Source organism: Canis aureus, chromosome 24 (genome assembly GCF_053574225.1).
Source record: "Canis aureus isolate CA01 chromosome 24, VMU_Caureus_v.1.0, whole genome shotgun sequence".
In the NCBI taxonomy this organism is placed as follows: Eukaryota; Metazoa; Chordata; class Mammalia; order Carnivora; family Canidae; genus Canis; species Canis aureus.
The window spans coordinates 35,707,306-35,730,927 of NC_135634.1; the positions used below are offsets into that span (position 1 = coordinate 35,707,306).

Below are 23,622 nucleotides of genomic sequence, written 5' to 3' on the forward strand. Positions count from 1 at the left end.
GTCAGGCGAGCGAGGTCTTGGCCGGCCCTGAGCGGGGCTGGGCAAGGCCTTTCATCTCAACCGGCCGCACTGGGAGAGCAGCTGCCTGCCGCACTCAGCTTTTGAAATGTGGGGGTGGCTGCACATGGGGAAGGGCGCAGCCGCGGGGGCCTGCCTGGGAAGGTCCCCTCACTTGTGACCTGTCAGGGTCAGAAATTCTTCTGTAAGACTCATCTTCTCTCAGGCAGGCCCTGGGCAGTGATCAGACAGGCCTATTCTATTCCCTGAGTCCCTGGAGGGGGTGGGCTGGCGGCGGGCTGGTGGGGGGCGGGGGGTCCAGGCAGGAGCCTTGCCTTGAAGCTCCCGGATCACTTCATCATCTTCCCTAGCCTCTCCCAAACTGACTCTGACCTAGAAAGGCTCCCGCTCCAGCCCGGCAGCTGCACTTTATTACCTCTTCTGTGGTGGTCCCTGGCAGCTGCCTCACCAGGCCTGGGTAATGAGGCTCTGCTAATTACCATTAGGCCTGGATCAGGGCCCGGAGGGAGATGAAGAGCGCAGCTTTTGGTCCTCCAGCCCCTGGCGTTGGGGTTATGGAGCTCTTCGTTCCCTGCTCAGGTCCAAGGGGTGGGGTTAGGGAAGGCTCCTTCTAAGCCGGGGCTCTCTGGCAGCTTGGCCATGGTGGGAAGGGATTTCTCCCTGCACCCCACTCCTTCCCTGGCCCCTGCTCTGCCCCAGGTTGCAAGCTGCCGAGGAGGCTGGTGGCTGGTGGCTTGAGATGTCAGCAGGAGCTCCATTGCTGGTGGCCTTCTGAGTGGGTCTCCAGGACTGAGGGTTTGCAGCTGGGTGGGAAGGACCATGGGCAGAGCACACCCTGTCCCCCGGGGTCCCTGGGGCTGCCGCAGAGGCTGCCGTGGACACCCACAGCTGGCAGAGCTAGGCAGGGGACACCAGCTCCGAGGACTAGGGGGACTGACTCCAATCTCGATTTCACAACCAAGGAGGCGGCCTTGAAATCTGATGCCTGGCTTCTAGAGCCAAATGGAGAGAAATCCCGGCTGCTTCCCACCGCCCCAGCAGCCCACCACCTGCCAGGAAGGTGGGTGAGTGGCACAGGGGGTGGGCACCATCTCCGCAGCGGATCCGCTGACCTGCCTGAGCCCCCGGCCCGCCTGCCTGGCGGCTGGCTCCTCCGGCCCGTAGCCGACATGCGATCCCCCCCAACCACATAAAACCGCCACTGCCTGCTGCCGCCTCTTGCCAGGAGAGGAGCTCCCAGGGACCCCGGTACCGGAAACAGGAAACTGCAGCTTTCCTGTCCTCTGATGAAGAACATGGCCACATGGCCACCCCACCGCCCCCAGCCTCCCCCCAGGGGGCTCGGCCTCTAATCCCCCATCTCTGGGCTGCGTTCACATGGTCGGATGGGGATGCTTTCAATTTCCCTTTCCTGGTGGGTGGAAGATCCCGGCTGTGTGGGCACAGATTGAGGAATGGCAGGCATTCCCCACCAGGGCCGGCTGCTCCCAGCCTACCTCCCAGCCGGCCTCTTCTCCCTCCGCCTTCCCCTCCTCCCTCTCTCTGCCTCCTCACCCCACCATTAGCCCAGGGGAGGCAGTTTGGTTGAATCTTAGGACAGTCACCTGGGCAGAGCTCCAGCGATGGTCCGGTGTAGGCCCAGCCCTATTCCCCCTTCTCCAGAGGGTAGACACAGCACAGATTTGAGGAGCTTGTGGCCTAGTGCGGATGCTGCAGAGGCGCTCTGGGGAAGAAGGACCCGGATAATCCGTAACTGCCAAGGTGGTGCAGCTCAGTAGGTGTGGCAAGTGCCAGGTGGGCCAGCCTGCCCCAGCCAGCCCACGGCCCTGGCCAGGCCCCACTCCTCTGAACCTGTTTCCCCATCTGGGAAGGAGGCCTGAACCCCCACCCTCCACCCGCCACCTGGAATGGCTTGGTCGGCGCTCAGGAGGAGGAGACAGAGGTGTCCATGGGCTGAAGTGGTGGGTTGAGCTGCCTCTGGAGGATGGAGTCCGCCCTGGGGCCCTGGCCCGGGGCCTCTTGTGTTCCACAATACTGCTTATTATCGGGGGGAAGTGGGAGATGAGCGGAGGGCCCCGACTTCCCAGCCTTGTTTCTTTGTGGCAGCCGGGTGAAAGTGTGGACTTGGTACCTGCGGGACAGCTGGGCCCCCACCGCCCCTTGTCAGCTGAAGTCAGCAGATAACTCTGTAGGGTCCTGGGAGCAAGTCTGGGAGGGCCCAGGCACAGGGACCAGCCTCTGGCTGTCCCCACCTTGCTGCCCACCCCCCTTCCCTTCCCGACCTGAAGGTGGGTGAGAGCACTGGCACCCCGCACCGGGGCCTGGTGCTGTACGAGCTCCCGGCGCAGGCAGCATCCCATGTGTTGTGTCTGTGTAGTTAACCAGAGCCAGGATTACAGACGGGGTCCCCCTGGGTCCCCACGCTTTTGTCACCACCTCAACTGTGCCATCCGGTCCCCCTGCCTGCCCTCGGTTTACCCACTTTACTGTAAGAAGGGCATGACGCCTGTCTCCACTCCGAGGGAGTCCTGCAGCCCAGAGCCCAAAGCCACCCAGGTGGTAAGTGACTGACTCGTGACCCATCTGCAGTGACCTAAGCCAGCCAAGCCTCCCGAGGTCTGTTGGTGTGACCGAGGGGCACCATTTTGGGAGGCAGAAGTTACTATGGTGAAGAAATGGTTTTCCTAGAGGCTCTAACAGAGCAGCTGGGACCGGTTTGCACTGCAGCCACTTCCTCCCCACGGGGGACAGGTGCTCCTGCTTCTAGAGGCCGCCTGGCATCCTGGAGACACATCACTCGTACACTGCCTGTCCCCTGAGGTTGCCTGGCACTGCATGGAACTCTGTAGTCCTGGACCCTTGCTTGGCTCACTCAGGGCTCAGGACTTGGCCCTTGGTGGGATTCCTGTTGCCTTTATGAGCTCATCCAGTCCTTGCATTTAGTCAGCATCCCTGGTGCCTTTGACCAGAGAAGACAGGCGCTGCAGGGGCCACAGGGCATCCGGAGCTGCTCAGCTGACCAGCAAGGTGGTCGTCCACACGCCCCCCCCCCCCATCCCCGTAACGTGCATCTCGTGCTGTGGACACTGCCGTGCTGCCCTCTTCCTAATAGGAGAAAACCCTTCAGCTGCCGCTTCCTGCCTCCTTCCCATCCTGTAAGCACCCCCTGCCCCCCCAGGCCACCAGCAGCATGGACAGCAGAGGTTCAGGCCCTGGGGCCACCCAATCTGGGCACCTCTAATGAGAGAATGAAGGTGGCCCCCAGTGGCCCCTCGTCTGGCTGGGGTGGAGGGGGAGGTGGCAGTGGCTTCTCAGGCTCCATTGCACCTGCTTCCTTGAGTCACATCCTCTCAGCTGCTGGTCACAGTCCTCCCAGGGAGGGAGAGGGGCTCACCGAGCCGCTGACACCCTGTCAGAGCCACCACCTGAGGCACAAACAGCAAGGCCTGTCCCTGCCGGTGGTCTCAGCTCTTCAGACCTGCCCAGAGGCGGGGGGGAGGCGGTGTCCTGGAGGTGGCCACTACCCACACCCGGCCTGCACCGCACCCGGGAGGCCTCTTCCACCGGCAGCTCAGTCGGTAGCAGTGATTTGATGACTGATTTGTCCAAGGGCCTGTCTTACCCACTTCTGGCCTTTCCACTTAGGTAGTGAGCCCATTAGCACACGCCATCAGCTAGAAGCGCTCACTTTAGTGCTCTTCCTCGGGTGTAAGAATCACCAGAATTTTCCTGCATCTATAGCCTTGGCTGGGGAATTCAGTGCTTTGGTCAAATTTATATTCTCTGTTCTCTGGCAAAAGACACTCTGTCACAAGGACCCTTCATCTGTTGAGGCTTTTTTTGTTTTGTTTTTTTGTTTTTAGGATCTTATTTATTTATTGGAAGGGGAAAGAGAGAACATGAGGAGGGGGAGAGGGAGAAGCAGGCTCCTCGCTGAGCAGGGAGCCTGATGTGGGGCTCGATCCCAGGACCCCGAGATCCCGACCTGAGCCAAAGGCAGTCACTTAACCCACTGAGCCACCCTGGCGCCCCTGTTGAGGCTTTTAAAACCCAAATTCATCAAACTAGAATTTTATGCAAAACTTGGAAAGAAAAACCAAATTCATGGGCAGGCCCCTTTGAGAGGCGGACTTGGGGAGTCATTCCTGATGCGGCATCTGAACTACCTAAACGTGGCCCGAGAGGCCCTGGGCGCTCGTGGAAGGGGAGAACCCCACTGCTCGCTCCTGGCCCTGAGTCGCCCCCTCTGCTTCGCAGCCCCGAATAACTGCTGTGCCCCCCCCCCCCATTTACCTCGATTGCGGGGCCGGATCTTCTCAGGCTGCTCATGTTCCCACCTTGCAGGGTGGACACCTCCAGCCTCCCACAACAGTGACAGGCACCTCCTGCCCTGCACGCTTAGCATTCCAGGAAGCTGGCCCATCCCCTCCTGTCCAGTTCCAGAAAACCTGCTTGCAGGTTTGCCTTGCCTCCTCCACCATCCCCTTGATCAAGGGAAGTCCAGCATCCCTGCCTGGGATACAGCCCTGCCCTGTGTCTATCTCCCGGTCTCCCGCTCCTCCCCGTTAGAGATGACACCTGCCGCAAGGATGATGCCCACAGAGCCAGAGTGTCCGTTGCCCCTCCGTGAATGGCATATAGTCCTCAGCATTTCCCTGTGGTCCTTTTTAGTTGTGGTGGGGCCAGAAGATGCCCTGGAGCCATTGCCCTCAAACATCTGGTTTGAGAGTGTAGCCATGTGAAGGAAAGCACCAGAGGATGCCTGCTTTTCCCGTGGTCAGCTGATAGAGACCAATCCTAGGTTTCCACTGCAGTTGTCACCTGCTGGTGACATCTCATGGCATCATGAGATGGTGGGGAGGTTCCCTGAGGACTGGGATGCTTGAGTTCTCTGCTGGACAGTCACTACCTAATTGTGACCTTGGAGAAGTCACATCATCACTCTGGCCTCCATCTCGTTGGTTGTATTACAGGAGGATGTTGGACAGAGGACTCCAAGGAGTCCCTCGGCTCGGCCACCCTCTGTGACAGGTGTCTGTCACGCACGGGGCCGTGTGAGATGGGCAGGGAAAGAGCAGGGACCGCCTCGGTGGCCTCCTTGCATTCCTGCCCCTGTGGCTCATCTCAGGTCAGTAGGGTGACCCTTAGCCCTACCTTCTTTCCCTGGGCCTCACCCCAGATCGTATTCTCAGCAGCGGGAGCCCCACGAGGCCCGGGCCTCATCTGCCTTGCTCATGCGAAATCGCCAACACCCAGAACGGTCCGGCACTCGGTAGGCGCTCAGGCTGGGCCGCAGCTCTGAGAACGGCCCGCATCCAACGGGGCTGTGTCTGGCAGGTTTGGCAGCGTCTTCCCGAGCCTCAACATGGCAGTGAAGCGGCGGGAGCAGGCCTTGCAGGACTACAGGAGGTTGCAGGCCAAGGTGGAGAAGTACGAGGAGAAGGAGAAGACCGGACCAGTGCTGGCCAAACTGCACCAGGTACCAAGAGGAGGGCGAGCTGGGTGTGGACAGCGGGCCCCCTGGGGACACACGGCGGATGCCTCCTTTACCTGGGGACCGCCCTGGGGGCTGTGGGACTCTCTCCTGCCCCCGACGGGCACGTCCTGCCCCAGGCAGGGACGCTGGAGGAGCCACCGGGAGCCCTGCCAGCCCGTGTCTTGGTCCCCAGGCCCGAGAAGAGCTTCGGCCTGTGCGGGAAGACTTTGAGGCCAAGAACAAGCAGCTCCTGGATGAGATGCCGCGCTTCTACAACAGCCGGCTCGACTACTTCCAGCCCAGCTTCGAGTCCCTGATCCGAGCGCAGGTGAGGCCGCGCCCCACCCCGCCCGCAGGACCGCGGACACCTCCCTGGGGAGATGCGACAGCGGTGCCGTCACCCTGCCCCCGTCACTGCCTCCAGAGACTCCAGCTCTGAATGTTTGCTCCACTTCTCTGTCTTAGCTCCTCCGTGGCTCTTTGGTTAATCCCAGCTCTGGGAGGAGGCCCTTTTTGTGGAATGGCTTTCCCCTCCAGTTCTCTCCTTCCTGTCCTTGTACCACCTGTGGCAGGAAGAAAGCAGGCCACACTGTCCACGCCTCCCTTTGGTGGGCAGGTCCTTTGCGTGGTGTGCTCAGGAGGCCAGGCGCAGGGGCCTGCAGGATGAGGGCCCTTGGCCCCGCAGCCCCACAGCAGTCACTCCTCTTCTGATGTCCTCACTTGTAGCAACCCTTGGAGGCCTCCCTAAACCCTGGGGAGAGCGTGCTCAAGGCCCCTGCGTGGGGGCCAGGCCAGGCGCACCTTCCAGCAGAGAGGCCAGCCGGCCTCAGACCGGGTGTGGGAGGGGCACGGGAGCTCCGGGGTCTGGCAGTGAGACGGTGGCGGGCCACAGGCTGTGACCCTGTCTCTCAGGCCTCAAAGGTGTAAGGACACAAAGTACAACTGCCCACAGCTCCTGCCTGTAAGGGAGAAGGCTGAGGTACAGAGTCCCCACCAAGAAGGACCCCCAGCCCACGGCCGGTGCCCCGCATCCTGCCACCTTTCCCACAGTCCCCCGCAGGTAACAAAGCTGGCGGCGCGGCCGCCTCCAGCCCACCTCTGCCCTTGGCCTGGGTGTCTGGCGCCCTCCAGTGGACACATCCGGTCCTTGCAGTCAGCAATCACAGGCGGGGCCCCCCCCAGCTTTGAGAACACCGAAGGCGAAGGCGGGGCTGCACACCCGGGCTCAGGAACCCTGAGCTGGAACTTGTTAGTGTCCTTGGTCGCTGGGGAGAAAGGAGGCCGCACATGACCTTGCACGAGCGAGTGGGGGTTCCTGCCCCTGCCCCCTGAGCAGTGCCCCTGGAGATGAGGCTCCCCTCCAGCAGCTCAGCCTAGGCCTGGGAGAAATGGGCTCAAGGAGACCTGCGCCCTCCCTCCCCTGTGCCGCCACCACCCCTGCTCCCGGCCCCCGCCCCCTCCATTCTGTTGTGAGTTAGCTCCAGGGTGCCCGGACCAGAGCAGTTTAGGGGCTAGGGATGCCCTGTAACCAGGCAGCGGGGTGCCTGGGGGCTGTGTACTGCCTCCTCGGCACCAGCCTCCACCTCCCGAGGCTGTCGCTGCCATTAGTCACTAGAGAAGTGAGCATCCCTAGTGACTCAGCCTGCGCAGTGCGGCTCTGGGGCAGGGAGTGGGGGAGGGCGGGCCAGCCCCTGCCCTCCCCCAGCACCCGCCCAGGCCCCATCCGCTCCGGTGGCAGCACCACTGGCACACCTCCACTCAGCTCCCCCTCGGCCCAGGGCAAGTCCAGCTGTGGACTTGCCATCAGACCTGCCGCCCCTCCAGGCCTTGCCCACCGGTGACAGCACTCCAGGGTCCAAGTGGAAGCAGAGCTCCTGCTGCCCAGGCACAACTTGGAGCCGGACATGATACCACATAGGGGTGGGTGTCCAGATAGTGTTTCGAGGGGTGGGCATCACTTTCATGAAAGTAGGTGTTTGATTTGGTCATGAAGTGGCGACTGGGGCAGAGGTGGCCTCTGGAAAAGGTGCTGGGTCTGAGCAGCCCTCCGCCACCTGAGAGTTGCTGGTGGGTCTCCTGGTACCTGAGCACACCTGCACCTGCCCCACTGCAGGCCTCTCCTATCTCCCCTGGACGCCCCCCCCACCCCGACATACACACACATGGACACGAGGCGGACTCTGAGCCCTGCCCTCAGCCCACGACAGCAGAGGTGGTGATGAGCAGGCTGTTGCCATCCATGAACAGTGGGACAGGTCAGGAAGGAACAGAAGGCTGGGGAGGTGTCACCTTCCTCATCTTTGCTTCTGGGAACTCCCAGGGTCTGGCGGCCACTACACCCTCTCTCCTGTGGATGAGGGTCCCGGGCTTCTAGCTCTGCTAAAGCAGCCTGTAGTTAGCACCGGCCTCCCCGGCCTCCCGGGACCTGCCTAGGGCCCTGCCAGTGCCCCCACCCCAGCCTCAGCTTCCCGAGGGCATGAAGGCCCTCCCCACCTCCGCCTCCCCAAGGACCCTCTGACTTACTGCCATCCTGGCAGCAGCAGCGGCTGCCCCTGAAGGGCTGGGGCCCGTGGCTTCAGTCTCCCTGCCTGCTGTGCAGTTTCGGGATGGGCCGAGGGGACAGTGGAGACAGCCCTTTCCCCAGCCTGAGTGCTCTGCTTGAGGGCACAGCAGTGTGTGGGCCTCTGGGACGCTTCTCTGGCCCTGCTTGTCCTGCTGTGCCCGGGGGTGCCGTGCTGTGGGGCCTGGTGCCACGGGAGCCCGGCACCTGCCAACCTCCTCCCCGCCTCTCCCCCCAGGTTGGGTACTACTCAGAAATGCAGAAGATCTTTGGAGACCTGACCCAGCAGCTTGACCAGCCTGGCCACCCTGACGAGCTGCGGGAGAGGGAGAATGAGGCCAGGCTGAGTGAGCTCAGAGCCCTCTCTATTGTGGCAGATGACTGAGTCCTCGCTGCCCTTTGGAGACTCCGGGGACACAAGTCCGCCTCTCCGGTCTCTGGCCTTGTCAAGCCTAGGCTCAGGTATGAGCCAGCAAAAGGCCCTCCCCTGAGAGAAGCACAGGGACAGCAGAGCCCCTGCTCTACCTCACCAGCCCTCTGAAGTGACCTGGCACCAGGAGCCCCACACAGGCTGCTATCTCCCCACCCATAGCAAGAGCCCAGACAGGTAAGCAGAGCAGAAAAACTCCAGGGGCCTTCTCCCCTCTAAGAGAACCGTCCAGAGGGCATCCTGGCCCGGGGCCTGCGCGAGCTTCCAGCCTTCAAAGGCACCGGCTTTGCTCACCTGGCATCAGCCTTGCTTGCAAGGTCGCGATCACACCTACCTCCAAAGACCCCTGGGGAGTCCACCTGCCCTCGTTGCCTTTCCGCTCCAGACTCCTCTATTCTGAAGAGGCCTGAGACTGCCATGGGGAACAGAAGAGCTGTGCTCCCCCAACCCATAGACCCCCTCACTCCAGCCTCCCAGCACGACAAAAACTGGCTTAGCCCACTTCTGTCCCTTAGGTCAGGTGCACAGAAGAGTCCCAAGCCTCGTAGGTTCCCTAGGAAACCAGACTCAGCTCGTGTAAATAGGCTACCAACCACACAAAATGTCACAGCCTGATTCACAGGCCTCAGAGCAACAACAGTGGGTTTGTCTCACCGGAATACTTGGAATTTTATTTTTTCAAGTAAAGTTTTCAATAAAATTGCCAGCTGTTACTGTGCTGTGACTGAGAGGAGAGCCACCCTAGGATTGTGGCAGGGTGTGCTGCCCCCTGCCGAGCTGGCCGCACCTCTACAGCACTGCCCCTCTCGACCAGCAGGTGGCAGGGCCCAGAGCACCAGGGGCTCACCCTTCCCACTGCCCCGCCCTACCTTCTGGACTAAGGGCTGGGAGGAAGGGGGCCTGCACAGGCAGACCTAGAAGAGGAAGAAGGGAAGGGCTATGGAGGACACGTGGCTTGTTTTTGACTTTGGTTTATTTAAAAAACAAAAAGCCAAAAAAAAAAAAAAAAACCAACTTTATATACAAAGTCAAACTGAAACCACGGATTATGGAAAGAGGCGAGACTTATGGGGGGAACAGGGAAAAAGGCTGGGCCAGAGCCAATACCACATTCTGAACATGGGGAGGTGCTGGTTTCTTCTGGCAAGTCTGGGGTGGCTAGAACACAGTGCTCTCTGGGAAACACAGCCCAACACCAAGAGTTTGCTAGCACGGACTCCATTCCTGCGATGGCCAAGGGAGACCCTTCCCCCAAGAACCTGCTCCTGGACCTAGCAGGATTTGTGCCATCCGGAGGAAGGGCTCTTACCCGCCCCCGCCAGATTCCACGTCTGTTTCTTCAGTTTATTGGCATCAGACCTTATGACATACTTGAAAAGCCTTTTCCTCCCCTGTCTTATTCTAAACTGGAAAAGGACAGGAGAAAGCACAAGACTAAAGGGCCCCAGGAGAAATCCCAAGGTGGAGGGCAAAATGACATTCGAGGGGTGCAGAAGGTGTTGGATTTAGTTGTTAAGTGGAACCAGGGTTCCCCACTCATCCATCCCACATAGCGCAGACCCCACCCTGACGGCCTGAGCTCCTCTACAGAGGCTGAGCACAGGGGTCAGCCACCCCTGCCCATGGCTCCCAGGTCCTGCTCCAGCTGCTTTCTGGAACCAAAAGGGCTCGAACGTCAGCAGGCTCCATCGCTGACCCCACGGGAGGGCAGCTGCTGCGCCAGGCCCCTTCAGTTGCTAGGTGCCGGCTCCTCCTTCTCTACCCAGCTGTCAGCCTGTAACGAGAATCAGGACTTGAGGAGGAAGGGCCAGGACGGGGGTGCCCACCGACCCCCCTTGCTAGGAGCAGGCTGCAGCAGAGGCCAGACTGACCCCCATCCCCAGAAAGGAGCAAGTGGGGAAGCCGAGGCGAGGTGTGGCGAACTGGGGTGGGGGCGGGAGGGGCAGAGCGGTGGCTGGCTATCGTCCTCACAGCCTCCCAACAGGACGCCGAGCCGGCCTGGCTCTCCCCCGGGTGGGGAGAGGGCTCACCTTCTCAACCATCCGCTGCATTTCCAGCTGCAGGGGGGTCAGGCGCCTCCGGAACTCCTGGAGCAGCCGTTGCAGCTGGTTCTTCTGGCGCTCGGCCGTCCGGGCCGTCTCCTCCGCCTCGGCCAGCCGGCTGCGCAGCTCCTGCATCTCCGCCGCCAGTGTCTTGTTCGTCACCTCCGTGGCTGAGAACCGATTATGGCTCTCCTCTGGTGGGGGGAAATGGCAGAAAGACCCCTGCTAAGGTTGAGTGTCGCAGCCCAGGGCAAGAGGCCCGAGGCGTGAGGAGCCTATGAAGACACACGTCTGCATGTCCTATCCTGGTTGGGTCCCTGCAGCCGCAGGCCACTCACCCAGCTTCAGTTCCAGTGTGTGAATCTTGTTCTCCAGGTAGAGCCGTCCGCTGTCCTGCTGCTCCGCACGCTGCAACAGGTTCCCCACGTTGATGAGGCTGCCGTTGTGGGACACCAGGCCTTTGTGTTCCGTGGGAGCAGCACCTGGTTTTGCGTTTTTCCCCGAAGGAGGTAGCAGGTCCAGGTTTCCTAGAAGGGGCCGTGAAGATTTAGGGAGAGGTTCTCAGGAGAAAGCAGCCTGCCCTGCCCGTCCTCCTGGGAAGGCTGCAGGGCACTCCTCAGGACGCACCGAAGAGCACCTCCTCGGGAAGCCCGGCGTCTGTGCCCTCCTGGCGGCTGTACTGAAGGCTGCGGTACTGGCAGATGTTCTGGGTCACCACCCTGCTGACCAGCTGTTTGGCCTACAGAAAACACACACCGAAGAAACCCACTGACGAGAAGGGGCAGCCCTCGCCCCTGTGACATGCAAGCACCCTGAGCCACCCATGGGAGTGCATGCACAGGCGCCAGGGGAGGCCATCTGAGGAGGCCTGAGGGGATGTAAGAGCAGGCACCTGCTCTGCACTGAGCCGGAGCCCAAGGGTGAGCAGGATTCTCTCCAAGTCCCGCCGGTGCAAGTAGCCACACCAGTTGGCGTCAAAGAAGACAAAAGCAAGAAGACAGTCCAAAGGGAGCACGGCAGAGGGGTCCAGCTCCTTGGGCTGCAAGATAGACAAGGATGAACAAGATTTACAAAGCATTCTCTGAACAGCGAAATCACCCAGGAGGTAACCCCCTGAAAAAGGAGCTGACATCATCACACCCGGGCACCCCTTCCAGCTGGAGATGGGAGCCCTGGGCCACTTGGGCACCAGGGGCTGTCACACACACACAGGAGCCGAGTGTGCTCCTGCATCAGACACCGCCCTGGTTCGCCCAGATGGAGCTACTAAAGCATCCCGGATCCTGTGAAAGTACCACTCCGCAAGCCAAGAACCACATTTGTCTTTTGTCGGTCAGAGGATGCCAGGAGTCATACGGTAAAGTCTCCCCATCCCAGCAGTGAGTCAGAGGCCTCGCTAGGCTTCACTGTCAGTGGGGCGGGGGGAGCAGGAAAGAGGTCTCACCATGTCCTGAAGAGAGGAGAACTCCATCTCTGATTGGTTCGAGGCAACCGACCGCACCTCTGAATCTTCCAGCTTGGCTCCTGCTACAGGAAGCCCGAGGTAAGCAGGGAGCAAGGAGACCCCTCCCTCCCCCCGGGGCCCAGATGCACAGCCATGACAGGAGAGCACCAGCTACAGAGCCAGGAGGCTGCTGCGTGATGCCAGAACGTACCAAACTCTTCTTCGCCGTCATCCCTTAGGAGGAGCAGCTCTGGGTCAAGGGCCATCTCACAGAGGTCCTCGGATGCCTCACCCCGGGGTTTTTCTTCTTCCTCTCCCCCGGAAGACGGAGGTTTGGGCAAAAGCCCATCTTCCTTCTGGAAGCAAACCAAGATGCGAATGGTCACCTGTAACCGCTAACAATGATAAGAGCCGACATTTGTGCGCTGGCCGTGTTTGGGCACCGCGGTAAGGGTTCTCTATACAGTCTGGTTTACTGCGTTGTGACGTGGGGTTCAGAGTGAACTAGGGCAATTCTCAGGCACCTGGCATTCTCTTTAAGAGTCAATTCAGTCCCATAAGAAATTACATTTACTCAATAGCATTTAGGAAGAAGCAGACCCATGCACTTTAGAAAGCATTAAGAAAATGCAGTGTGCTAGTTAACCATCAAGGAGCCAAAACCCCTGTCCTCAGAGCATATTAACTTCTGTGCTGCCGTGGCCCGTTGGCCACACTTCCAGGCCCACCTCCCTCCCAGCACCCCACCTCCTGGCTGTGTGGCCATGTGGCAGAGTGCAGTGCCCTGCTCCTGAGGACGTGCCAAGGCAACGAGGTGCATGCAGGCAGTGAGGGGACAGTGAGAAGAGCCCCGCAGAACCCCCCCAGCAGCGCTCAAACCCGCTCGGCACTCCCGTGTGCAGCCCCAGTGCCCAGGCAGGCAGCAGAAGTACTCACCGGTGGGGCGTCTGACTCGGCAGCTGTGCCCTCACTCTGTACCTCATCCTTGGGCTCCTTGGCAGCCTCTTCCTTGACTGCTTCTTCTTCCTTGGCTGCCTCCTCCTTCTCAGGTTCAGGCGGAGCCACTACCTTTTCAGGAAGGCTCAGCAGCATTTTATAAATCCTATAGCCAAAATCCCTCTGGAGCATCTCCAAAAACAGCTCAGCCAACACCATCACCTTGTGGAAGAGACAACAGCAGCCCGTGAGCATCTGGAGAAAGGGAATGTTCCAAGCCCTCCATCCCATACACCCTGCCACACAGCCCTTCCAGACCCCTACACCTACTTCAAAAGAGATCCTTTCTTTTGGCCTCCGGTCCTCCACAATGCTATGGAGGGAGAGGTTTACACAGCCAGGGCGGGCCATGACAGCAGGTTCTAGAGGGGGTGGAGGGGCCTCGGGGAGATCAGTGTCCATTTCCTGCTGTGTGGTGGCCTCCGGATTCTCCGCATTCTGTTTAGAGGTGTCTGCTACTTGCTCTGATGTATCAGCTGCCTGCTCCGGAGGCTCTGCTTCCTGCGACAAAAGTCAAGAGCTATGACCACCTGCAACCAGAGGTCAGGACACCCACTCTGCCCACTTGTCTGTAAGGCTTAGCCTTACCCCAGACACCTCTTGGGCTGGGGGAGCTGCCTCTGCAGCTTTCTGCTGGCACAGGGCCTCCCACTCTTCCAAAGTAGGCATGATGGTCCAGACATCTGGCAAGTACACCACCACAGTCTGGAGCCGTCTTGGGGGACCCGGCTGCAGGTACTGAAACTCAGCAAAGCGCCACCTGCTCACGGCAAAAGGAAAAAAGAAGTCCTGACCCACAACCTTTACAGGTGCTTCAGTTTCCAACCAACATTTAATGAGCACATACTGCACACGCAGCGTTGAAAACATGAAAACAAAAGAGACCAAGTCCTCGAGAAGTGGTTCCCCGATGGGCCGACATGAGTAAGCAGACAATTACTATCCAGGGTGCTCCCAGCACCAAGGACCACTAACGTGGCTGGGGGGTTGCATGTGACAAGCCTTGAAGGGTCGGCTGGCCCTCAACACACATACACCTCCTAGTCATGCTCACAACCAAGACAATCATCTGCAAGGGCTGGAGGGAGGGGTGAGGTAGGCCTGGGGGAAAAGAGTTCTGACAGGTCAGAAAGGCACAGGAACCTGGTCTCCCAGACAGTCGTGCCAATGAGCCACCAAAGAGAAGCCCAGGACAGCCACTCACCACTTTGTGCAGGCGCTCAAGTCAATGCCAGTCTGGGCTTGCGCACAGCGAATGGCAGTGCGGACTAGCACCTGCGGGTCGCCCTTGGGGTCGAGGCCATCCAAAGAGGGAGACCACTCCCCCCCAACCAGCACTGCCTCTTCTTCTTTCCGGCTCAGCAAAAACTGCAAAAATAAATGAGATAAAAAAACAAAAAAACAATTATCTGGATCTCTCACCAGGAGGCAGCTTACCACCCCTGGGGAATGAAAGCAGCAGGATATGGTGAAGAGTCTGCCACACGGGGTGGAAAGCAGGGGAGGATGGATCTCTCCACCTACAAACATGAACTAGCCATGTAACTTTTTCTGACAAGAACATCCTAAGCCATGCTGTCTTTCTGGTAAAATGAGTGGTCATTTCAGTTCTGGGCTCCTTGTTTCTACGAGCTCGTGAACAGGAGCCAGGCTGCTGAAAACGTGACAGGGCCTGGCCGTCATCCAGGACTACCTCCTGCCTCATGAACTCCAGCTCTTACTTTAATCTGCTTCAGAGGATGTTCTGGTGTCTCCCTTGGCTCAGCCAGGTCATCCACAAAGAGCATGCAACAACGATACAGTTCCTCCAGTCCCGGGGAAGAGAGCAGCAGTACCTGTGCAGGGCAGCATGAAGGACACGCTCAAGAACTTTACTGGCCTCCAACCATGGGACAAGGCAGCAGGACCTCAGTCCTCTTACCTTAGAACTGTAAGCGGGGTCACTGTCTGCAGAGGTGGGCTCAGCACCAGCATCTGGAGCTGGCTCCTTCTCAGAAGATACCTGGATGCGGCTTGGAGGATGGAGGGAAAAGGGCTGGCTCAGAGGGAAGGCTGACAGCCAGCTCAGACACACAGCCAGAAAATCGGAGGGCACCAGGAGGCTGCGGTAGCGGCGCTGGAGCTCTAAGAAGTCACAGGTAGGGCTGGGGGAAGAAAGCAAGGGGATCCAGACTGAGCAAAGACCACACTATTTAAAAAATGGAACCATGAAAGACTTGGGGGGAGAAAAAGGGCAAATTATTTTCTAATCTGGGAAGAAGACATCTCTGAATAGAAAAAGATGGATGAGATTTGACCACTAAAATGTTTCAGCCTCTAACAGCAAAGTAAAGTCGAACTGGGAAAGAAAAAACAGAAAAACATTTGCGTATCTGACAGCTACGGCTCACTATCTTGATTGAAGAGAAGCAAACAAATTATATCAGGTTCACAAGAAGGTTCACGAGTCTGAGAGAAAACTGAGAAAATGGTCATCAACAGGTACTTACCAGAAAAAGAAAAGACTTAAAAGCCTGTGAACGCCTGCTCAATCTCACTTAGAACTAAAGACATGCAAATCAGAATATTACTTTTCTCCAGAGAGACTGACAAGGACTGAAAAGTTTGGTAGCACAGCACTGCCAACAGCAGGGGGAAAGGAAAACTGAGCACTTCAGGCCCCTCGGGCAAGAATGGAAACCAACACAGCCTCTTTGAGAGAACCGGCAATGGATGTGCAAGTTCAACATCAGACCCTCTGAGCCAGCTACTCCATTTCCAGGAAATGACCTCAGTAAACTACTTGCCCCTGTCCACACGGACTGTTTGTGACAACAATATGTAGGATGATTAAAATGTGGAAACAGAGAGCTGGTGAAATAAATGGTCTATCCATTCAGTGGAATATTGCGTAGGTGGTGAAAAGTATGAGACTAATCTAACAAATGCTAACATGGAATAAATTCTAAGACACATTAAGTGAAAAAGCAAAATCCCAACCAGTACGTACAAGAGGCTTCCGAAGACATGTGTGTGGCTACCTGCTGGCAGTCACATTCTGATTAGCAGGAGGCGCTACCTGCATCCTTCTCCAAGATATGGGGACCACACCATCCTATGAGACTAACCTGGGAAAGCAGCTGGGTTAGCAGGGGGCACGGGACAGGCCCTATCCGGCCCTGCAGAGAGGAACCACTGATGCCAGAAAGGGCAGCAACAAGCCCTCTTTCCCTTGCACCTCGAGGAGGAGGTGCCAGGAGGCTGCCCCCTCCCCTGAGCTCGGGCTTAGGTGAACTTTGCTACTGGGGCAGTGGCCGGAGCCCTGCCTCCACGCTGCTGGAATCACTCATCTGCCTCTGAGTCAATCAGTTCCTAAGCACAATACATAAGCTTGCAGGCCAGAGTCCTCCCATGCTCTGGAGCACTCTAAAAATGAGTCTAAGGTCCCCCTGGAAAACCAGTCCCAGGGTGCTTAAGATCAGGACTTTTCTACCTAAATTAGAACTGGTATTGGGTACCTGGATTCTGACCGGTAAACCTTAAATGATAACCTGGCATAATTATTTCTGGTGATAAAATCACAAAAGCTCTATCAAGGCATCCATGTCCAAGGCACTATGATGGTCAAAATTGGAGATTCAGAAGCTAAAAACTGGGATCCCTGGGTGGCTCAGCGTTTTGGTGTCTGCCTTTGGCCCAGGGCATGATCCTGGGGTCCCGGGATCGGGTCCCACATCAGGCTCCCTGCGAGGAGCCTGCTTCTCCCTCTGCCTGTGTGTCTGCCTCTCTGTCTCTGTGTCTCTCATGAATAAATAATCTTTAAAAAAAAAAAAAAGAATCTAAAAATTGTTAGATTAAGAAACAGAAAGGTCCCAGGCGCATGACCCTACACACAAACACACTTATTCTTGCATAGACTGTATCTCATTTACACAAGAAACTGTTACCAGCTGCAAAAGCCTCACCCCCCACCCCAGCCTCACCACTCACCTGTCCACAGTATAGGGAGTGAGATGGACCCGGTAAGGAGGCAGGTCATGCCTTGGTTTCTTAGCACCCCAAGTCTCTCCACCAGCCCGCTGCTTGCGTTTCTTGGAGTCATAGTCATCGCTGGGGGGGTTGATCCATCACCAGGAGGAAGAAACCACAATGTTACATTAAGATTCAATACCTACTGGCCTAAAAGAACTGGAAACAATCTGAATCCCCAACATCAAAGAAATGGATAAAGAAGCCTAGCTAACAGCCATCTAACATTTATAACATTGTTATAAAGTTATTAAAATGGACATTTAAATACTTATAAACAGAAAACCACCCATGGTGAGCAAAAAGACTAGTACAGGAAAGTATGTATATAGTATTGTCTCAACTGTGCAAAAAAAGCTTTAAAAGACTGAAAAGTAGTAAAGTATTGGGGCACGCCTGACTGGCTTAGTTAGTGGAACATGTGACTCTTGATCCAGGGTTGTAAGTTTGAGCCCCAGGCTGGGTGCAAAGATTACTTTTAAAAAATATATCTTATAAAGTATTAATGATGAACACTTCTGACTGGTAAGGCTTGTGAATAATTTTTTTCTATTTTTCTGAACTTAAAAATTATAGCTAACGTAATTTTTTGAAATGCCAAGATTTTAACTGATTTTTAACATGAGACACATATATAGCATCATGCAAAGGATTCTATAAAGGAAGTTTTATTAAGAGACAGTTCTTGTAACAAACCCTTAGCACTATGCATTTAAGTCATAAAAACACTAAAACCCTTTGATCCAATTATTCCATTCTTGAAAATATTATCCCAAGGAAGTTAACTCAAAAGAAAAACATAAGACTATGAATAGTGGAAAAAATTCATGCTGAGAGGCGCCTGGGTAGCTCAGTCAGTTAAGCGTCTGTCTGCCTTCAGCTCAGGTCATGATTCCAGGGGTCTGTGATCGAGCCCCACATCGGGCTCCCTGCTCAAAGGAGAGTCTGCTTCTCCCTTTCACTCTCCCTCTGCCTCTCTCCCTGCTTCTACTCACATGCTCTCTCTCTACAATAAAAAATAAAATAAATAAAATAAAATAAATTAAATAAAAAGATTTTACTTTTTTTAAAAGATTTTATTTATTTATTCATCAAAGACAGAGAGAGAGAGGCAGAGACAGGCTAAGAGAGAAGTAGGCTCCCCGCAGGGAGCCCAACGTGGGACTCCATCAATCCCAGGACCCAGGGATCACAACCTGAGCCAAAGGCAGACACTCAACCACTGAGCCACCCAGGCGCCCCCAATAAATAAAATCTTTAAAAAAAAAAAAAAAAAAATCAAGCCAAGAATATGAAAACCACATTCAAATCTAGTTAATACTTGAACTTTTAGGATTATACCGCAATATGGAAAAAAATGTTTGATCACTTTAATCACAATGTATAGAAATAATTTGGACTCTAAAGTCAAAATTTTTTAAAATTAAAATTGAAAAAAATTATAAAAAGTATGCTCATAAAGACCACAAAAGAACATAGAAAAAAAAAAGCAGTAAGTAATTTCTCTTTTCAAAATTGTTTTCTAAAGGTCTTTAAGAATGGTAACCTTTACAGGGAATGACACATTTTTATCATATTTTAACTTTACCTACCTAATAGCATGTACTACATTATACATTTCTATACTTATGACAGTTTCACTACTTTATGGGTTCAGAAGTAAAAACAAAAAAAGAAAAACCTTTAGACCATTATAAAATGCCAGACTGATAAGAGAAAACAAAACCCGCATGTCTCACGAGAGAAAGGAAATCACTGTCAGTTCTTCCTGCCCAGGTATGGCGCAGACTGCAGTCTATTTACCAGAAGGCCTCTGCTCTTCCCTTCAGACCCACCTGTCTTGTTTCCCTGATCATTCCAGCCCTGGGCATCTAAGTTCATTACATTCAACACAAGGTTTTTCATCATTTCTCTATCTGCCTGGCTCACTTCCTGGTTTATTAGCATCTCCATCTGAAAGCTGCCTTGCAATCTTGCCTTTACAGGATGTCAGTACTTGCACGTTTCTAAGAGTCATTCTGACAGCTCTCCTCAGCTCATCCACGACTGGGTGAACACTTCAGTAAAGGCTGTCCACCCCTAGTGACGGTGGATGTCCCACTGAATCCTAGAATTCAATGGCCAGTTTTCTCTCCTCACTGTGAATCGTAAAGAACACATTAGAAAAGTGGTACCAGTGGGAGACATCTCAGTAACCTCAGCAGGATTCTGCGATGGCATCCCGCTGGATATGCCTGTCCAAAAACCTCAGTAGTTCAGTACCGGCAGTCCAACGGAGACACCGTTACCTCCGTTACCTCCCACCACCATTATCCCAAAACCTGAAATTTAAAATAAAACTTGGCTTCCAGTCAAAACGCTAAAGTAGCTGGACTCCTTTGTAAATTGTTGTTCTCCCCGAGTGACCTAACTCCTACTGCTCCCTTTCCTACTTCGCAGCCTCTCTGTACTGACTGATGGTGCTATCTCTCAGCCAGTGGCAAGACCTCCTTTCTTTAGAAGCCACGACGCCAAAGCATTATGGTGAGAATCATGTCACACAGGCCTCACACAGGGCTTGGCGTGTCCAGGACAATCAAATGCATGTGACTATACAGAATTTGAAACTAAAGCACAAAGTCAATAGCAACCATTGATTCCCACCCAGGCTACACTATCCCTCAGGGCACTTGCTGTGATTTGGTAATGATGCCTTTAATAAACCCACAGGATGGGAGAGGTACAAAGTCTGAAAATTGGAGACAGGGAAGATGCACAGGACAAGAGGTGTAGGTGTATGCAAAATATACACCAGTGACTTGAGGACAGAACAAAGCATTTCAAGTAGTAGAAGCACGGTGGAAAACAATCCTGGACCACAGAACCATTCTCCTAGTTAGAGTTCATGATGACCTAGCCCAAGGGAACATCCTTTTGTTTGCTTTGCTTATATTTGCAATTTTCCATAATAAAAAAATTAAAGTAAGGACCGACAGAAGAACTAAAACAAGTCAACAAACTAGCCCAGAGCTTAACTCCTAGGAATATAAGCATAACCTTCTAGGGAGAGAGTAAGGCAGGAGAAGGAACACATGAGCTGGAGAGAATGGGGAGTGTGCTCCCAGCAGTCCCTGAAGCTCAGAGATGATACAGGATGGCCTAAAACACCCCCAACGTCCCAAAGCTACCATGCCGGCTGCACATGTGCCATGAAGCTATCTACATGTTCTAGGCACAGGCCTGGACTTTTGGGAAGAGTGCAACCTATAGACTCTAACGCTAAACTGAGGTGTACAGTGTATATAAAGAAACGTTATACTACAAATTAAGACATACTACAAATTTATACTACAAATTAAGACATTCCCATTTTTTGGACAGTCACCAGTATCTGCATAGTTTGATTTTTGGCATCTCAGTCTTAAGGACAAGAATTAAAAGGGAAATTTCTATATTTTAAAAATTCAGTGTGGTATTTTGAAAGATAAACTATATTATCAAATCCCTGCTGAACCAATTTATAAAGTTCTGACATTGGCATATACATCTCAGTGCATCAACTTATTTCAGGGGAAAAGGCCCAGGATCTAGTTGCAGAAAGAGAATGCTGGTGTCAACAGGTGGCAAAGAGACACTGCTCCTAGAGACAAATAAAGTATCTTCCCTATTTGATCATTCTCTTACCTTCGGCCTTGATCCAATCGTCCGTGAGGGCCCCGAGCAGGAAATCTGTTCAGGTGGCTCAGATGAAGTGTGTGGGATGTTTGGAAGAGACTCAGAGCTACAGAGAAGAAATGGCTGGTGACTCTAAAACCCTACATATCTGCCCAATTTCCCTGTCCCTTTCCTCCAGTGATAAAAGTACCCCCTCCTAGTCTGAGAGTAACCACCTGAGAGTTACAGGCCCATTCATCTAAAATACCCCATAAAGCCACACCCCAACATCCATCCCACCGGTACGCACGCTTCTGAGGAAAGAGCGGAGGAATCCGGTGAGGCTGGAAGATCAGCTGGGGCTGAGCTCCCAGAATCCCTTGCTTCTGGCCCAGGGCTGCCACATGTAGAAGGGGAGGTGCTGGGGACTTCAGCAGGGGCTGTAGGACGGTAACCAGGAAATTCAGGGAATCCTGTGGCTGATGTGCTCACTACCTTGGAAAGATACAGCCCCACCCCTTGACAAAAGTAAGGTTCTTGCCCAGCTGTCAAGGCACTGGGGGTTCCCCCCTCCCCTTTCCAATGCAGACACCAGAAAGACGAATACCTGGTTGGAGAGCGTTTGCACCTTGACAGCATTCCAGGGCACTGCCTGGCCTGGGTTGTATGCAGCCTTCACCAGTACCTTCTCACCCAGCTGGGGCAGCCGGCCCTTCACCACACTGCCAGCACACAAGCCAGGAGACCCAGTCAGGAGAGAGACCCTGGCCAAGCCACCTTGACTGCCCCTATGAGGCCCTGCCCATCAAGATTTCGCACACCTTGCATAAAAACAGCAAAGCAACGGCTTCAGAGGGGCCCCACCAGCATGGTGACAGAACTGAATTCAACAAGCATTTCCAGAAAGGGACTAACCTCAAGCCTACCTGAGCTGAAAAAAGACCTCTTCATCCACCACCCCAAAGTAGTCATGCAAGCTGGTAACAATGCCAGTGAAGACCCGCTGCTTCTCCCCACCCTGAAAGAGAATAGTGCAGTTTGAAAGTAACAGCATTTGTCCACGCTCTGCCATTAGCATCTCATCTCCAGCCAAACCCCATCTAGCTCAACAGAGGATGGCATCAAGGGTCACATGAAGGAAGCACACAGAAAGAACAGTCATAATCTACTGCCGGGAGGAGGAAGAGATCACACTGAACCTTAGCTCACAGGCTTCTTCTGGGATTTCCAGTTCTTTAATTCCAAGAAGCACCCAAGAGATTTCAGCCAGAACTTAGGACTCCCGGTCAGAGGTGTCTAGTTACCTCCATCCCGGCCCAGGCCAGGAGCTCCAGGAAGGATGAACATGGCAATGCAAGAATGAAAGCACCAGGCCCCCATGCATGCTGCACTAGTCCCAAGTGCTGAAGCTCACTAGAAAAAATGCACAACCTACCTGAAGGTGCCTGGCATTTTGGGACAGGTCTGTGGCCACAGGAGGAGTGAGCAAACCAGGAGGAGGACCCAGAAGAGATGTTGAAGCTGCGCCTATGTGGACAGAGAAGCAATCTCCAGGAGCTGCACCCACCATTTTGAGCACCAGAGTCCTCCAGAAGGTACGGGGGACCCAAAGGGCAAAGGGACTCAAAGGGACTCGAAGCGACTCCTCCGCAGGGTCTCACTTGCCACCACCGTGCTCCTCTCCTATCTTCCTATGAAACGTGGGCAGCAAACGGCGCTCCCCCAGAGAAACCCCCAAAGCCACATTTTAAAAGACTAACTCCAAAGCACATCATACCCACTACGGGGCCAAACAGGGATAAAGGTGATCACCTGAGAAGTTGCGTCCCCCTGGAAGCGGGTTGATCCGCTGGCGCTTAAACTGGGACATTGGGAATGCTGTCCTCTTTCAGAGTCTTAGAAAAAAACCTTTAATTGGAAAAGAAAGAAGTTAAGAGCTCAGAGGGAAATTTTCCATCGACTCCCCCCCCCACACACACACACACACAGACACCCCAGCCAAAAAGTAACGGAGGATCTTGATGTAGGTGTGCAGGTGGGTGCGGAGAATGAATGGAGGAGCTGGAGAGCACATAAAGCAGGAAATGCAAAAACTACACCGCTGCAGGGTGCCCTCACGGTAGTGTCGTGGTGGGTGATGCCGTCAGGCTGTTTTTAAAGAAAAGGAAACTGAAGCTCGAAGAGACTGAGGCTTGCCGAGGGTCACATCACCAGTCGGTGACAGAGCTGAGCCTCGCACCCAGGTCGCCAACAACTTGGCGCCCCTCTCCCTCTCCGCGGATGCCTGGGGAGACCCCGGTGACACTCATTCATTCAAATACATCCGTCAAAAGGCCCTCCACCAGGCCCGGGAAAATGGAGGAGGCCGGTGCGGGAGAGGAGGAGGTGTGGGCCCTGTCCCCGGAAGCCCGGCCCGTTGTTCCCCGGACCGGCTGCTGCGAAGGGAGCCCCGGGGCCCGGCCGACGCGAATCCGGCAGCGCGCCCGCCCGCCCCGCCGCTCCCGAGCTCCCGAGCTCCCGAGCGCCCCGGGCCCCCGCTCCCGCCTCAGCAGCCGCCGGCACCGGGCCTCCCGGGCCGGGCCGGGCCGCGGCGGGGCCACCGTGGGAGGACCGAGGCGCGCGGTTTCTCCTCCTCCTCCCGCCCGCCCCCAGGGCCGAGGCCGTTGCCAGGGAGACGGGGCTCGCAGTCCGAGGGGGGCTCGGCCCCTTCCGCGCCCCGTGCATCTTGGCCGCCCGGCCCTCGCAGCCCCGCGGCCGGGGGAGGGGCAGACGGGCGGAGGGGCGGCGGGGGGCCCCCCAACCCACCTGCGGGCCAGGGCCGCGACACCGGGGGGACAAAGACACCCGGAACCACCACAGCCGCTGCTGCCGCCACCACCGGAAGCGCCTCTCCGGAAGCGCGACCACTGGTCGGAAGCTGCCACTCTCCCGGATATGGTCCCTCCCTCCGCTCCACCGACTTCTCCCTTCCCCCACGCCGCCTGCCATCCCGCTCCAACTGTGGAGCGGAAGTGC

At 55.5% G+C, this 23,622-nt stretch overlaps 2 protein-coding genes across 7 annotated transcripts in view; one reads left to right on the top strand and one right to left on the bottom strand.

The window, feature by feature from the left end:
- The window catches only part of BIN3 (bridging integrator 3), a 49,432-nt gene extending 35,114 nt beyond the window's left edge, over nucleotides 1–14,318 (top strand). The window contains exons 7-9 of the mRNA XM_077868898.1: nucleotides 5,356–5,497; nucleotides 5,688–5,822; nucleotides 8,293–14,318. Coding sequence (XP_077725024.1) covers nucleotides 5,356–5,497; nucleotides 5,688–5,822; nucleotides 8,293–8,439 — 424 coding nt within the window. The 3' untranslated portion in view covers nucleotides 8,440–14,318. The remainder of the gene's footprint in view (nucleotides 1–5,355; nucleotides 5,498–5,687; nucleotides 5,823–8,292) is intronic.
- On the bottom strand, nucleotides 9,440–23,569 carry CCAR2 (cell cycle and apoptosis regulator 2). 6 transcript variants are annotated; one of them, XM_077868859.1, is made up of 21 exons: nucleotides 23,413–23,569; nucleotides 22,420–22,515; nucleotides 22,043–22,134; nucleotides 21,534–21,625; nucleotides 21,215–21,329; nucleotides 20,918–21,047; nucleotides 20,638–20,734; nucleotides 16,936–17,055; nucleotides 14,888–15,110; nucleotides 14,688–14,801; nucleotides 14,171–14,334; nucleotides 13,555–13,726; nucleotides 13,237–13,467; nucleotides 12,907–13,128; nucleotides 12,182–12,365; nucleotides 11,971–12,050; nucleotides 11,419–11,565; nucleotides 11,154–11,265; nucleotides 10,865–11,053; nucleotides 10,515–10,720; nucleotides 9,440–10,258 (listed from the first exon to the last, which is right to left on the bottom strand). In XM_077868859.1, exons 2-21 carry the CDS (start codon nucleotides 22,475–22,477, stop codon nucleotides 10,214–10,216), a joined length of 2,793 nt encoding a protein of 930 aa, XP_077724985.1. In that variant the 5' UTR covers nucleotides 22,478–22,515; nucleotides 23,413–23,569; the 3' UTR covers nucleotides 9,440–10,213. The 6 variants fall into 6 exon arrangements, with proteins under 6 accessions (XP_077724985.1, XP_077724982.1, XP_077724988.1 ...); XM_077868856.1 differs by having other exon boundaries at nucleotides 11,971–12,053; XM_077868862.1 differs by having other exon boundaries at nucleotides 12,182–12,326; nucleotides 23,413–23,568.
- Nucleotides 23,570–23,622: the final 53 nt, after the last annotated feature.

Coding starts and splice junctions, on each gene's coding strand:
- CCAR2 (XM_077868856.1), bottom strand. CDS start 22,477: ATGTCCCAGTTTAAGCGCCAGCGGATCAACCCGCTTCCAGGGGGACGC. Junction 21,626..22,042: donor AAAATGCCAGGCACCTTCAG/GTAGGTTGTGCA, acceptor ATTCTCTTTCAG/GGTGGGGAGAAGCAGCGGGT. Junction 14,802..14,887: donor ACCCCGCTTACAGTTCTAAG/GTAAGAGGACTG, acceptor TGCCCTGCACAG/GTACTGCTGCTCTCTTCCCC.